The 15,418-nt window shown below is 39.9% G+C and overlaps 1 protein-coding gene across 1 annotated transcript; it reads right to left on the bottom strand.

Moving 5' to 3' along the window:
- Positions 1-880: 880 nt before the first annotated feature.
- LOC124034452 (arrestin domain-containing protein 1-like) lies at positions 881-12,138 on the bottom strand. Its single transcript, XM_046347681.1, has 8 exons — positions 11,943-12,138; positions 7,098-7,208; positions 6,722-6,772; positions 3,868-4,022; positions 3,566-3,751; positions 3,197-3,373; positions 2,500-3,085; positions 881-2,196 (listed from the first exon to the last, which is right to left on the bottom strand). The coding sequence occupies exons 1-8, from the start codon at positions 12,058-12,060 to the stop codon at positions 2,153-2,155; spliced, it is 1,428 nt and encodes a 475-aa protein (XP_046203637.1). The 5' UTR covers positions 12,061-12,138; the 3' UTR covers positions 881-2,152.
- Between the last annotated feature and the right edge of the window lie 3,280 nt (positions 12,139-15,418).

Raw genomic sequence — 15,418 nt, 5'->3', positions numbered from 1 at the left:
GTGCCTCCCCCGCAATCACAGACATAAAAAAAATAAAGTGAAACACAGCCTAACTTGATCAGAAATCCCAACTTGCAAGTAACAGCAATGAAGAATTGAGTGCGTGCGCGTTCACGCGGGGGGATATTCTGGCAGGAGGGAACTTTTCAGCACAACACTGGCACCTCCCAATTTACAAATTAAGTACTAAACTCAGCAAAAAAAGCAAACTTAACATTAACAAGATTCAACAATAGACAAACTGAACAAGTTCCAGAAATGTGACTAATGGAAATTGAATAATGGTGTCCCTGAACAAAAAGTGGGGTCAAAATCAAAAGTCAGTCAGTATCTGGTGTAGCCACCAGCTGCATTAAGTACTACATTGCATCTCCTCCTCATGGACTGCACCAGATTTGCCCGTTCTTGCTGTGAGATTTTACCCCCACTATTCCACCAAGGCACCTGCAAGTTCCCGGACAATTCTGGGGGGAATGGTCCTAGACGTCACCTTGTGCTAGCTAGCTAAGACTTCAGTACACAGCAGGCGGGAGCATCAAAATATTTTTCCTGAATATTGACAAAAATATTCTAATCTTAAGAGGTTTATCCATCAGTGATGGAGGAGTTGACAAGCCTCTAACAGAGTTGACAGATACTCAAAACAGACATATTGTTGCTTCTAAAAAGTCAATAAACATTTGTAAAATGTCAACAATAATCCCCCCAAAACAACCAGTCTATCAGCACTCTGTCAGAGTTAACACCCTTGGGGAAGCAGGTAACCGAGGGGTTAGAGCTTTGGACCAATAACTCTGGATAAGAGCGTCTGCTAAATGACTTAAATGTAAATGTAAATGTAATAACCAAAAGGTTGCTAGATCGAATCCCCAAGTTGACAATGTAAAAATCTGTTGTCCTGCCCCTGAACAAGGTAGTAAATCCACTGTTCCTAGGCTTTATTGTAAATAAGAATTTGTTCTTAACTAGGCAATTCAGTTAAATACATTTAAAAAAAAAAAATCAATACGGAGTTGACAAAAATAGCTTTTTTCTTAATTTAAGTAGTATACAAAGAAGAAATTTAGTTTTTCCTCAGTTGCTTTGACTCGAAAACCTCATTTAAAAAACATTTGAATAAAAATTCCTATTTATCTGGGAGAGAGATTTTAGAATTTTAAAAACTTTTCTGGACAGTTTGAAATTTGGATGCTCTGCTCCAGACAAGGGCATTTCCAGGCATACAGATTTACCTTACAATTCCACTAAATATGATTATGCTTTAAAAAGTGCAACTATAAAAATAAAGTTTCCCTGTCAGACAAGAATTGTACTGACTTGCAAGAATCCATGTTGAGCAGACATCTATATTGGAGTGCAAGAACCTTCATGTTTACAACTGATAAACGGGCCTAAAACTAGAGATGTACAATTACCCTGGCATAGTAAACAAAGCAAAACAAAAATGGCTAAACATACAACACAATTTTATTAGGTTGTGCATTGTAGAGTATCAAGGCACTGTATTTCCTATGCATAAAACATTATTTGGATATAGAACATAGTGAATTGTATATGAATAGACAGTTTAGTGGAAACAATAAATAAACATACAGGTTACATAAAACATAGCCTGGGCAGTTGCTAGTGGGCTTCATGGATCTTCACTTGGTTTCAATCATAGGTGTTTTGTCTCCCGAGTGGCACAGCGGTTTAAAGCACTGCATCTCAGTGCTAGAACCTCACTAGACACCCTGGTTCGATTCTAGACTGTATCATAACCAGCCGTGATTGGGTGTCCCATAGGGCAGCGCACAATTGGCCCGGCTTCGTCCGGGTATGGCCGGTGTAGGCCGTCATTGTAAATAAGAATTTGTTCTTAACTGACTTGCCTAGTAAAAAATAAATAATACAATTTCAAAATATTCTTAACTAAATCTACCCTGACTTAACTTTGAAACCTTGTCTCCAGCTATAAAAATTGTTTACGTAAAAACAGTACTGTCCTGAAAGCGCAAACAATGTGTGAAAGCAATCAGTAATCATAAAAAAGGTGTTGCTTAACCTGGGCTGACGTACTTAAGAGGTCTATCTGGCAGCATGATCGAGTAGAAGGGAGGTTGGTTGTCATGTTCAGTGTTGCCAGCAGTCTCTCCTGTGTCATGACGTTGTTTTATGTGTTGCTGCTACAGCTCTCGACATAGCTGGGAGGAGCCTCTGTAACAGAGGACAGCAGATATTAGTTAGCAGACAAAGACATTATTACACAAGACCCACCTAACTACATGAGGTCACAGCACAACTTACAAAGCAAAGACATAACTGTCTAAGGTGTGGCAATTAGACTCCTTCATAATGGATATTAGCCAAGACTCTCAAACCTGCCACAACTGATACATTGAGATGACAATAATAGAAACACCTTACCCAAATACTAAATATCAAGCTGTACAATAAGATAACTGAGTAAAAAGTAAATAGCATTGGCACCGCCAGTCACTACAGGAGTGTAAGACTGACCATGTGGGAGTGTTGAGGTGCTGTACTCAGGAGGCAGGAGTGGGTAGAGGGTAGGCTTGGGGTTGGTACTGCCCTCAGAGAAGAATGGGATGGTGGCGCCTGTGGACACACAGAACAAAGGTCCCGTTGGGTTTGTGGTGTCACTCTGGGACTGGTTCTGGGAGAAGGTGAGGCCTGGGGCATAGCTGAAGGCACTGGGGGAGACAGTGGCCTGAGAACTCAAGAAACCAAGCTGGGAGTGGCTCTCAGTTGGGAGGGCCTCGGTCACTTGCCCCTTGGCGCCCATGACCAGATAGTCCATCTCAGCTGGAGGGGCACTGGGTGAGGCAGGGGATGAAGTGGAGACTCTGATTCTGGGAACAGGTTTTGGGGCTGGGTGGGGGGAAGGGCAAGTAGGAGTTTCTTGGTCTTGGGAGGACGGCTCAGAGCGTCTGCTGTTTTCTAGCTTGGTAGGGTTTGTGGAGGAGCGAGAAGGATCGGTGGTTGGAGGAGGGGGTCTGGAGGGTCGTGCTGACGTGGTATCCACTGAGATGTTTCCAATGTGGATGGGCAACAAAAACGAAGCCTCAGGAGATTTCAAGGAGATCTAAAGTACCAGGGAGTAAAGAGAAGGTATTATCAAAACATGGGTGCTAAACTGTAGAGAAAAAGGGTTTCACTGTAGAGGAATGTTATCATGAAGAGAAAAGTTGCTTACTTGAATAAAGTATTCCATGTTTATTAGACCACAGTCAGCCAGAGATGACTGGGGCAGAGGAGGTACAATAATCTGCTCCTTCCACTCAACTTGTTTGCCAGCCTTCACCCCTGCACCCTCCACCTGCACTAAAGTCCTCAAGTCAATGGTAGGCTTCTTTGTCTGGTAAGTTACTTTCTGTTGGAGATGAGCACACAGAAATAGGGTAGATAATGTTTGAGTGATAAAGCAATCCTTTTTTATCTCACCTGAGACAAGAATTACCCCATTGCAGCTTTATAGCGTCATTAACACAACCACACTTTGTTGAAACACTTCCCTTAGCCTTGCTTTATTTCAAGCACTGAAGACTAGGTCAGTACTCTATACCTGAATGAGACAGGCTACCACAGTCCCTGTGGTTTTCCCAGACTGGTTGTGGAGCTCTGTGGTCAGTTGGATGACCTGACCAGGCGTGTAGCCCTTCATGTCACTATGGGCCTTCAGCACCACAGTTCCTGTCTTTACCCCCAGTAGGTAGGTGAACTTCTTAGTAACGGAAGATGAACTACATCCCTGGAAACAGGTGGGAAATATAAAGTTAAGACCAGATTCACCAATCTCCAGTGTCTGAGGTTTGGATATCTCTGATAAAGTGAAAAGGTATCAAAATCAGCCAGGGAAGCTCTCACATGGATGTCAGGTACATCGTTGAGGTTGAGGAGACTCAGCAGGTAGAAAGGCTTCTCCACCTTATAGTCCTTAGAGAAGCGAGGAGTGTCAATGAAAGCCCTCACTCTGTACATAACTTGTCCATAGTTTCCTTCAAAGGATGTGGGAACAGAGGCTATATGGGAATGGAAGGAGTAGTTATTTAGCACAGGATGTCTTTTCATGGTGGCAAGAATAGGCAAAAATAGTGGCAACACAAATGGCCTGTATCTAATTGTTTTACAATTAAAAGACGGTGTACATTGAACAGCAGATGCAAGTTTCAAATCAGAATGGACAGTTGAGGACCAGTTAGGTTGGTTTGGGTTTCTGTGGTATGGATCACCTACGGGGAAAGTGAATCCCTTCTCAACTGGCAGTCTGTCGGTCAGTCTGACAGATCTTAACAATAAGTAATGAGCGGAGGGTTTATGTTATCATAGGGCTCCTCTACCTGTGAGCTATTGCATAGATAAGGCAGAACGTGATATAGTTCATATAATGATCCATCGGATTCATTTCCTTAGCATGCAAAGTGTAACGGTCCAATAATCAAGAGTCATACTTTGAAATAAAAAAGAGAAGTAGACATTCTAGATTGTTAGTATGAATGACCACGAGACAAAACATAAGCGAGGAAGCCACGGTCATACCAGTACAGAGGATAGTATAACAAAGATAACAGGTGGCTTGAAACAGCAGGTGAAATTGGGAACTAAGCAGTTCAGCTAACACATCTCAGGGTATCAATGCTCAGTCCCTACCATACTAGTCAACAAGGGGAAAAGGAGGCTAATGAGCTAATGACAAGGGCACAATCTCAACAAACGCATTAAAATGGTTCATTACAGAATTCTCTTTTTTAAACAGACATTTGGACACCTACTCATTCAAGGACACCTACTCATTCAAGGGATTCTTTATTTTTATTATATATTTATTATATTCTACATTGTAGAATAATACTGAAGACATCAAAACTATTAAATAACACATATGGAATCATGCAGTAAACAAACAAAAAATGTTAAAACAAATATATTTGAGATTCTTCAAAGTAGCAACCCTTTGCCTTGATGACAGCTTTGCACACTCTTGGCATTCTCTCAACCAGCTTCATGAGGAATGCATTTCAATTAACAGGTGTGCCTTGTTAAAGTACATTTTATGTGTTTGAGCCAATCAGTTGTGTTGTGATAAGGTAGGGGTGGTATATAGAAGATAGCCCTATTTGGTAAAAGACCAAGTCCATATTATGGCAAGAACAGCTCAAATAAGCAAAGAGAAAAGACAGTCCATCATTACTTTAACACATGAAGGTCAGTCAATACGGAAAATTAAGAACTTAAATGTTTCTTCAAGTGCAGTAGCAAAAAACATCAAGCACTATGATGAAACTGGCTCCCATGAGTACCACTACAGGAAAGGAAGACCCAGAGTTACATCTGCTGCAGAGGAAAAATTCATTAGTTACCAGCCCACATAAATGCTTCAAAGTAACAGACAAATCAACTGTTCAGAGGGGACTGCATGAATCAGGCCTTCATGTTCAAATTGCTGCAAAGAAACCACTACTAAAGGACAGCAATAAGAAGAAACTTGCTTAGGCCAAGAAACACAAGCAATGGACATTAGACAGGTGGAAATCTGTCCTTTGGTCTGATGAGTCCAAATTTGAGATTTTTGGTTTCAACCGCCGTGTCTTTGAGAGACAGTTTAGGTGAACGGATGAGCTCCACATGTGGTTTCCACCGTGAAGCAAGGTAGTGTGATGGTGCTTTGCTGGTGACACTGTCAGTGATTTATTTACAATTCAAGACACACTTAACCAGCATGGCTACCACAGCATTCTGCAACGATATGTCATCCCATCTGGTTTGTGCTTAGTGGGACTATCATTTGTTTTTCAACAAGACAATAAACCAACACACCTCCAGGCTGTGTAAGGGCTATTTGACCAAGAAGGAGAGTGAAGGAGCGCTGCATCAGATGACCTGGCCTCCACAATCACCCAACCTCAACCTAATTGAGATGGTTTGGAATGAGTTGGACCGCAGAGTGAAGGAAAAGCAGCCAACAAGAGCTCAGCATACATGGGAACTCCTACCAGACTGTTGGAAAAGCATTCCAGGTGAAGCTGGTTGACAGAATGCCAAGAGTGTGTAGAGGTGTCATCAAGGTAAAAGGTGGCTACTTTGAAGAAACTAAAATATATATATTTTTTTTGTTTAGCACTTTTTTGGTTACTACATGAATCCATGTGTTATTTCATAGTTGATGTCTTCACTATTATTCTACAATGTAGAAAATAGTCAAAAGAAAAACCCTTTAATAAGTAGGTGTGTACAAACTGGTGTACAAACTGGTACTGCATGTATGTATGCGCTAATAATTAAACATTTATGAACTACTTATAGCCCTTCTATAAGGGAAAGGGAGATACCTAGTCAGTTGTACAACAATGCATTCAACTGAAATGTGTCTTCCGCTACCTTAACATAAATTGTTACCTCAACCTCATGGCCTCATGGCAAGTTATTTTAGAGGCTCACATCAATTACTCTGCCAATGTGCAGTCATTTGTAGCGCCATTTCCATTCTAGACACATGTCAACGGTCCCCATGGTAATCCACATCCTCAATCATTAATGTAGAGATTCAGGAACTGTACTACATTCCTCATATTACTTCTGCTGATAATGAACGAGCCATGTCAAAACTAAAGTATCTACTCACATGCCAGGGCATGTCCGATTATAAAACGTGAGGAAAACCCATATATTTTAAAGGATGTGGTGCATAGGTTTGCAAAGCTCCATCACTCAGCGGCCTTACCTGGAATGAGAAACTTGAATGGAAAACTGTGATCTCCCAGTTTCAGGGTTCCTGGGAGACAGGAAGATAGATAAGAACCAGATCAGCTGTCTGAAAACATTCTGTCCATTAACAATGTCTGTTGTTCCTGTTCTATGAATCACATTCAACTTTCAGGGTAGAATAGGGATTCAATGTTTGTTTACTTCATCCTTCTTGCATATGTAGGTGATAAAGGAAAATCATTACAAAAACAAAGACTGACTGGAAGGTGTGTACGTGTCATTTCAAAGGAAACAGTTACACCATAACTGAAGTGTCAGTAAGAAGTGGAAAAGGGAGGTGAATGTGGCCTATAACTGTAAACGTGAGCAGATAATGAACCAGTTGACAGCACCTTTATCTGCCACAGAGAGCGTGCTGCTGAAGTACTGCTCTTCCACCATCCAGGCTGTGTCATTGCTCTTGCTGGTGACACCACAGAAGCCTTGGCAATTCACTTTGATATCTGCAGGGATAATACACTGAACTATTAACTTCACAAGAAAATAAGAGAACTTAAGATCCCTAGAATGTTTGTATCTGCCATTTGTTTGGCAGATGCAGACCACAGCAATCAATTATTCACAGGCCTTTGAGGAGAGTTTACATTGAGGGAAATTTTCCTGCAAACAATATTTTTTTCTTAACTGACTTGCCTAGTTAAATAAACAAATCAAATGAGCACATCAATTAAAGGGTGCTAAATGGGAGCCCTAGAGGGGATTGGAAACAGCTCTTGGCCAGTAGTGGGTTATGACCCACATTAATTAATAGTTCAATCAATCATAATTCTGGATGGAGCCCAACAACACACAGTCCTGGAGAAGGACAGCCAAGTAAAAACTAATCAAAAACCCCGGTGGAAGTATAAAGTTCAGTACTCTGATATTCAGCTAAATTATACAATTTAAAATGAAACTTAACTTCCCATAACGACAATTGAATAACATTAAAACAATTATACTTGTTAAGAGCATGTTGATGATTGTGGGGGCTGTCTTGTTATACTTCAGTGCAGCTTTTCACATTATTGATCATAGTCTGCTGCTGGAAAAACTTGTGTTATGGCTTTACACCCCCTTCTATAATGTGGATAACGAGTTACTTGTATAACCGAACAGAGGGTGTTCTTTAATGGAAGCCTATCAAATATAATCCAGTTAGAATCAGGAATTCCACAGGGTAGCTGTCTAGGCCCCTTGCTTTTTAACATTTTTACTAACGACATGCCACTGACTGAGTAAAGCCAGAGTGTCTATGTATGCGGATGACAAAACACTATACACATCAGCTACTACTACTGAAATGACTGCAACACTCAAAAAAAGAACTGCAGTTAGTTTCAAGGTGGGTGGCAAGTTATAAGCTAGCCCTAAATATTTCTAAAACTAAAAGCATTGCATTTGGAACAAAACACTCAGTAAACTTCAACTAAATAATGTGGAATTTGAGCAAGTTGAGATGACTAAACTGTTTGGAGTAACACTAGACTGCAAACTGTCATGGTCAAAACATTGATGCAGTAGTAGCTGATATGGGGAGAAGTCTGTCTATAATAAATCAAAGTGCTGCCTTCTTAACAACACTATCAAGAAGGCAGGTCCTACAGACCCTAGTTTTGTCACACATTGACTACTGTTCAGTCGTGTGGTCAGGTGCCACAAAAAAGGACTTAGAAAAGTTGCAATTGGCTCAGAACAGGGAGCATGGCTGGCCCTTGGGTGTGCACAGAGAGCTAATATTAATAATATGCATGTTAATCTCTCCTGGCTGAACGTGGAGGAAAGATTGACTTCATCACTACTTTTATTTATGAGAGGTATTGACATGCTGAATGCACCCAGCTGTCTGTTTAATAAACTACTGGCACACAGCTCAGACACCCATGCATACCCCACAAGACATGCCACAAGAGGCCTATTCACAGTCCAAGTCCAGAACAGACTACGAGAGGCAAAGAGTACTACATAGAGCCATGACTACATGGAACTCTATTCCATATCAAGTAACTGACGCAAGCAGTAAAATTAGATTTAAAAAACAGATTGTTTAAAAAAAACACCTTATGGAATAGCAGAGACTGAAGCAACACAAACATTGGAACATACATGCATACACACACGATAACATCAGCACTATACATACTAGAGGTTGACCAATTAATCAGAATGGCCGTTTAATTAGGGCCGATTTCAAGTTCTCATAACAATCAGTAATATGCATTTTCAATGTTATGACACCAATCATGGCCGATTACATTGCACTTCACGAGGAGACTGCGTGACAGGCTGACTACCTGTTATGCGAGTGCAGCAAGGAGCCAAGGTAAGGTGCTATCTTATAAAAAACAATCAATCTTAACATAATCACTAGTTAACTACACATGGTTGATGATATTACTAGTTTATCTAGCTTGTCCTGCCTTGCATATAATCGATGCGGTGCCTGTTAATTTATCATTGAATCATAGTCTACTTCATCAAACGGGTGATTTAACAAGCGCATTCGAAAAATAAGCACAGTCGTTGCACCAATGTGTACCTAACCATATACATCAACGCCTTTCTTAAAATCAATACACAGAAGTATATATTTTTAAACCTGCATATTTAGTTAAAAGAAATTCATGTTAGCAGGCAATATTAAACGAGGGAAATTGTGTCACTTCTTGCACGCAGAGTCAGGGTATATGCAACAGTTTGGGCCTCCTGGCTCGTTGTGAACTAATTTGCCATAATTTTACGTAATTATGACATAACATTGAAGGTTGTGCAATGTAACAGGAGTATTTAGACTTAATGGATGCCACCCGGTTCCGTATTTTACTGAAAGAATAAACGTTTTATTTTTGAAATGATAGGTCATTAATATGGTCAAATCTGGAAACTAAGGCTTGCATTTCTGTGTGTTATGTTATAATTAAGTCTATGATTTGATAGAGCAGTCTGACTGAGTGGTGGTAGGCAGCAGCAGGCTCGTAAGCATTCATTCAAACAGCACTTTCTTGTGTTCACCAGCAGCTCTTCGCAATGCATCAAGCATTGTGCTGTTTATCACTTCAAGCCTATCAACTCCCGAGATTAGGCTGGTGTAACCGATGTGAAATGGCTAGCTAGTTAGCGGGGTTCACGCTAATAGCGTTTCATACGTCACTCACTCTAAGACTAGGAGTAGTTGTTTTGCTGCGGCTTTTGTGGAGCGATGGGTAACAATGCTTCAAGGGTGGCTGTTGTCGATGTGTTCCTGGTTCGAGCCCAGGTAGGGGCGAGGAGAGGGACGAAAGCTATACTCTTACACTGGCAATACTAAAGTACCTATAAGAACATCCAATAGTCAAAGGTATATGAAATACAAAATGGTAGAAAGAGAAATAGTCCTATAATTCCAATAATCTCAACCTTCTTACCTGGGAATAGTGAAGACCCATGTTAAAAGGAACCACCAGCTATCAAATGTTCTCATGTTCTGAGCAAGGAACTTAAACATTAGCATTTTTACATGGCACATATTGCACTTTTACTTTCTTCCCCACCACTTTGTTTTGGCATTATGTAAACCAAATTGAACATGTTTAATTATTTATTTGAGGCTAAATTGATTTGATTGATGTATTATATTATTATATTAAAATAAAAGTGTTTATTCAGTATTATTGTTGTCATTACAAATTTTGAAAAAATAAAAATAAAAATCAGCTGATTAATGTGTCAGCTTTTTTTGGTCCTCCAATAAATCTGTATTGAAAAATCATATTTGGTCGACCTCTAATACCTACACATGGATTTAGTACTGTAGATATGTGGTAGAGTAGGGGCCTGAGGGCACACAGTGTGTTGTGTAATCTGTAAATGTAGTATTGTAATGTTTTACATTTGTAGAAACTGACCTACATTTTGCTGGACCCCATGAAGAGTAGCTGCTGCCAATGGGGATCCATAATAAATACAAAGATCCACTCTACAGAGTCTAAATATGTGACATTGTTGAGTACCACCGTTTGTGAAAATCAAATGTGAAGTCCTCACAACAGGTCAGATAACCTTCCCAAGTTACTGCAGTATTGATTATGAAGTTCTTAAGACATCAGTTAAAAACAGAGCAGCCAGTGACACTGTACTGGCTGACACTGTTCCATATCTAAATGCATGACTCAAGCTGCTACAGCCTGATCTGTTTTTCCTGACCTGGAATGTAAACAAACCGGAGCTTTAACACAAGACATTGAGCCAAAACACCCATGAAACAAAACATCTTCTGTGTTTTAAGAGGGCAATTTAGTTATCATGTTCAATAAGGGTCATAGACAATGTATCTTAAAATATGTGTTTTACCATGAACATATTTTTGGGGGTTCTTCTTTAACTCCACCTACTGTCTAAACAGCAGTGAAAATGTATATATAAATTTGTGACTACCTCAAAACATTTTTGATCACCCACAGTGCAATTTTGATGAATAGATGAATTATTTTGTTCTACTATAACAGGTGATAGGGATGAGGGTGACCACCAGCTGTCAATAGCTATTTGATACAAGGAAAGCCCTTTGAGATCCTTCCTTTCATTAGGTACACAGATATTGTCCCATTGAACAATTCAATGTTATATGCTCACACACACACACACACACACACACACACACACACACACACACACACACACACACACACACACACACACACACACACACACACACACACACACAGCTTGAGTTGATCATTGCCCCTTCTATGCTTGCAAATAAAATATTGGTATAAATGTTAATAGTTTGACTAATCTTGTTCGCATTGTTTTACTTTTTAGATATGGTAAAATTACAAATTAAGTTAGTCAACAGACCCCAAAAATGAGTCCGATTTGCCTCTCTGACAACAAACGAGACTGATCGCCTTGGTTTTGTTTTCCTTCAAACACATCTAAAGAAAGTGTCTGTTCGAGTAAAAGCCCTCCCAAGAACATGATTACAAGTCCGTCTACCTGAATTCTTTAAACATTAAGTTAGTTGTACACGTTCATCACCTGAAAATAATACAAATACAAAGATACAATGTAGGCTACTGTAATTAAAACGTCCCAAATCACAATTGCATAACCATTGTTTGCTTCAGTGGAACACTAACGCCACTTCCTTGTCCGAGGAGACGACAGGTGAAAGAAAGTTAGCAATGATTGTTAAATGGTGACGTTTTCCAGAACCCTACCTTTACATAGCAGAGCTTCGGTGGTTGTGATTTTCAGAGTGCCTGAAAGTGACTCTCCAGGACTATAAACAACTTTATTGTCTTTAAAAGTTATGTCGAATTCTTGCAGTTTTCCCATGTTTTCCACCACGAGAAGGTGGCACCGACAACTGAATCACCTGTGCGCACTACGCAGTAGTGGCGTTTTCTTCTCTGTCCAAGTTGATCCGCCGTGACGTCACTAACAGGAAACAGCTATTTATTTTTATTTTTTAGCGTCTCGTATTAAATACAAATTAAACATAAATATATAAATATATCTCACATAAAAATGTATCTCACATGTATATGTTAAATACGTATTTAAATGTTATGCATGTGTCCTTTGTACTGTAAACAAAATATCAGATATTATTTTTCAATGGTTAAATCCATTTAATTCCATCACTTTTTGACAGCACCCCTTTTGTTTAAAACGAAACTTCCCAGAAGTGGCCAGAAAGTGACTTTTGGACCTGAATTAGATAAAGATGCTCAAAGTTGACCCATTTTGCATACCTCACGCTAGCTTTAGACATCCACGTCTTCATCACTAGAAAAGATAAACGTTTGAGTTTGATATCATTAACACGTTTATTAATGAACATAGTAATTTTTAACCTTTTACGTCAATTGTTTATAAACGTGTAAACTTGAAATATTCGCATATGTTTCGTTTAGACGCTATTTTACATAATCGGAGTTTTTTAAATGTTTATGTGCCCCATTGGTTGAGACACATGCTCTTGATTACAAGGTGGGCGTCGATTTAATCATAGAAATATAATTCATAGAATGGACCTATCCCTTCATACCACTGCAATTGATCTGGTACACCAGTCGTTCCCAAAATGTTATAGTCCCTTACCTCTTCAAACATTCAACCTCCAGCTGCGTACCACCTCTAGCACCAGGGTCAGCGCACTCTCAAATGTTGTTTTTTGTCATCATTGTAAGCCTGCCACAGACACACTATAAATACATTTATTAAACATGAGAATGAGTGTGAGTTTTTCTCACTACCCGACTCGTGGGATGTGACAAAGAGCTCTTATAGGACCAGGGTACAAATAATAATATTATAATAATAATCACAAATTTTGCTCTTTATTTAACCAACTTACATACAAAACCTTATTTGTTAATCGAAAATTGTGAATAACTCACTACAGGTTAATGAGAAGGGTGTGCTTGAAAGGATGCACCATAACTATGCAATGCTGGTATTGGAGAGAGTCTCAGTCTTAAATAATTTGCCAAGAATCCACTCTCACATAGGTAAGTGGTTGCAAAGGGCATCAGTGTCTTAATAGCGTGATTCGCCAAGGCAGGATACTCTGAGCGCAGCCTAAACCAGAAATCTGGCAGTGGCTTCTGATTAAATTCAATTTTCACAGAACAGCTTGTTGCAATTTCGATGAGGCTCTGTTGTTCAAATATCGGTAAGTGGACTGGTAGGCCAGGCATGAAAGGGGTATTGAATCCAGTTGTTTTGTCATCCGTTTCGGGAAAGTACCTGCATAATTGCGCACCCAACTCACTCAGGTGTTTCGCTATATAACATTTGACATTGTCCGTAACCTTGAGTTTATTTACACACAAAAAACATACAATGATGGAAAGACCTGTGTGTTGTCCTTGTAAATGCAGACAGAGAAGAGCTACAATTTCTTAATCATAGCCTCAATTTTGTTCCGCTCATTGAATATAGTTGCGGAGAGTCCCTGTAATCCTAGATTCAGATCATTCAGGTGAGAAAAAACATCACCCAGATAGGCCAGTCGTGTGAGAAACTCATCATCATGCAGCGGTCAGACAAGTGAAAAGGATGGTCAGTAAAGAAAACTTTAAGGTTGTCTCTCAATTTTAAAAAATGTGTCAATACTTTGCCCCTTGATAACCAGCGCACTTCTGTATGTTGTAAAAGTGTTACATAGTCACTGCCCAAATCATTGCATAATGCAGAAAATACACAAGAGTTCAGGGGCCTTGCTTTAACAAAGTTAACCATTTTCACTGTAATGTCCAAAACGTCTTTCAAGCTGTCAGACATTCCCTTAGCAGCAAGAGGCTCTCGGTGGATGCTGCAGTGTACGCAAGTGGCGTCGGGAGAAACTGCTTGCACACGTGTTACCACTCCACTATGTCTTCCTGTCATGGCTTTTGTGCCATCAGTACAGATACCAACATGAGCAGCAGCTACGTTTGGCTACATACGGACCATTAGTGGAATTCCTGCAAGATAGTAACGGTTAATGTGTTTGGATGTGAATTATTTGACTAGGCTACCTGTATTTGACATTATGTTGTTATTTCGCTGAACACTAGATGGTTTAATTGTATTTTTGGCAGGGAAACGAGGCTACTCAGGCGAGAGAAAAATCTCACCTAAATATATGGCCCCATTGGAAAATATAAATGGACTTTTTGAAAATGTGAATAATGCATTTTTTAAATTAAAAACAATGTGAATCACATTTTATTTGGGGTACACCCGACAGCATTGCGCGTACCTCTTGTGAAAATGAAACATTTTATTAAACATTTAAGAAGAAAGAAATTATAAGATAGTTTGACAACTGTGTTTGTAAGCTTTTAAATTATATCAATCTCAACTGTTTATCTTTTCCAGTGATGAAGACATTGATGTCTCAAGGCACTGTGGAGTTTGCAAAAAGGGTCAACTTTGAGCACTTTTATCTCTTGAATGTTTTGGCATTCAAGTCCAAAAAAGTAACTTTCTGAGCACTTCTACAATGGTCAAATACACTACATATACAAAAGTATGAGGACACCACTTCAAATTAGTGGATTCGGCCAATTCAGCCACACCTGTTGCTGACAAGTGTATAAAATCGAGCACACAGCCATGCAATCTCCATAGACAAACATTGGCAGTATAATGGCCTTTCTGAAGAGCTCAGTGACTTTCAAAGTGGAACATTAAAAGATGCCACCTTTCCAACAAGTTCGTTTGTCAAACGTCTGCCTTGCTAGAGCTGCCTTAGTCATCTGTAAATGCTGTTATTGTAAAGTGGAAATGTCTAGGAGCAACAACGGCTCAGCCGCGAAGTGGTAGGCCACAGAAGCTCACAGAACAGGACCGCTGAGTGCTGAAGCGTGTAGGGTATATAAAACCTCTGTCCTAGTTTGAAACACTCACTACCAAGTTCCAAACTGCCTCTGGAAGCAATGTCAGCACAATAACTGTTTGTCAGGAGCTTCATGAAATGGGTTTCCATGGCCAAGCAGCCACACACAAGCCTAAGATCGCCATGCACAATGCCAAGCATGGAGCAGTGGAAATGCGTTCTCTGGAGTGATGAATCACTTCTCCATCTTGCAGTCCAACAGATGAATCTGGGTTTGGCAGATGTCAGCAGAACGCTACCTGCCCCAATGCATAGTGCCAACTGTAAAGTTAGGTGGAGGAGGAATAATGGTCTGGGCGGTTTTTC

The sequence above is a fragment of the Oncorhynchus gorbuscha genome, linkage group LG04 (genome assembly GCF_021184085.1).
Source record: "Oncorhynchus gorbuscha isolate QuinsamMale2020 ecotype Even-year linkage group LG04, OgorEven_v1.0, whole genome shotgun sequence".
NCBI lineage: Eukaryota > Metazoa > Chordata > Actinopteri > Salmoniformes > Salmonidae > Oncorhynchus > Oncorhynchus gorbuscha.
The sequence above is the reverse complement of the archived record's forward strand: the minus strand, read 5'-3'. Positions and strand labels throughout refer to the sequence as shown.

Coding starts and splice junctions, on each gene's coding strand:
- LOC124034452 (XM_046347681.1), bottom strand. CDS start 12,060: ATGGGAAAACTGCAAGAATTCGACATAACTTTTAAAGACAATAAAGTT. Junction 3,752..3,867: donor ACGATGTACCTGACATCCAT/GTGAGAGCTTCC, acceptor ACCTGTTTCCAG/GGATGTAGTTCATCTTCCGT. Junction 3,086..3,196: donor ACATGGAATACTTTATTCAA/GTAAGCAACTTT, acceptor CTGGTACTTTAG/ATCTCCTTGAAATCTCCTGA.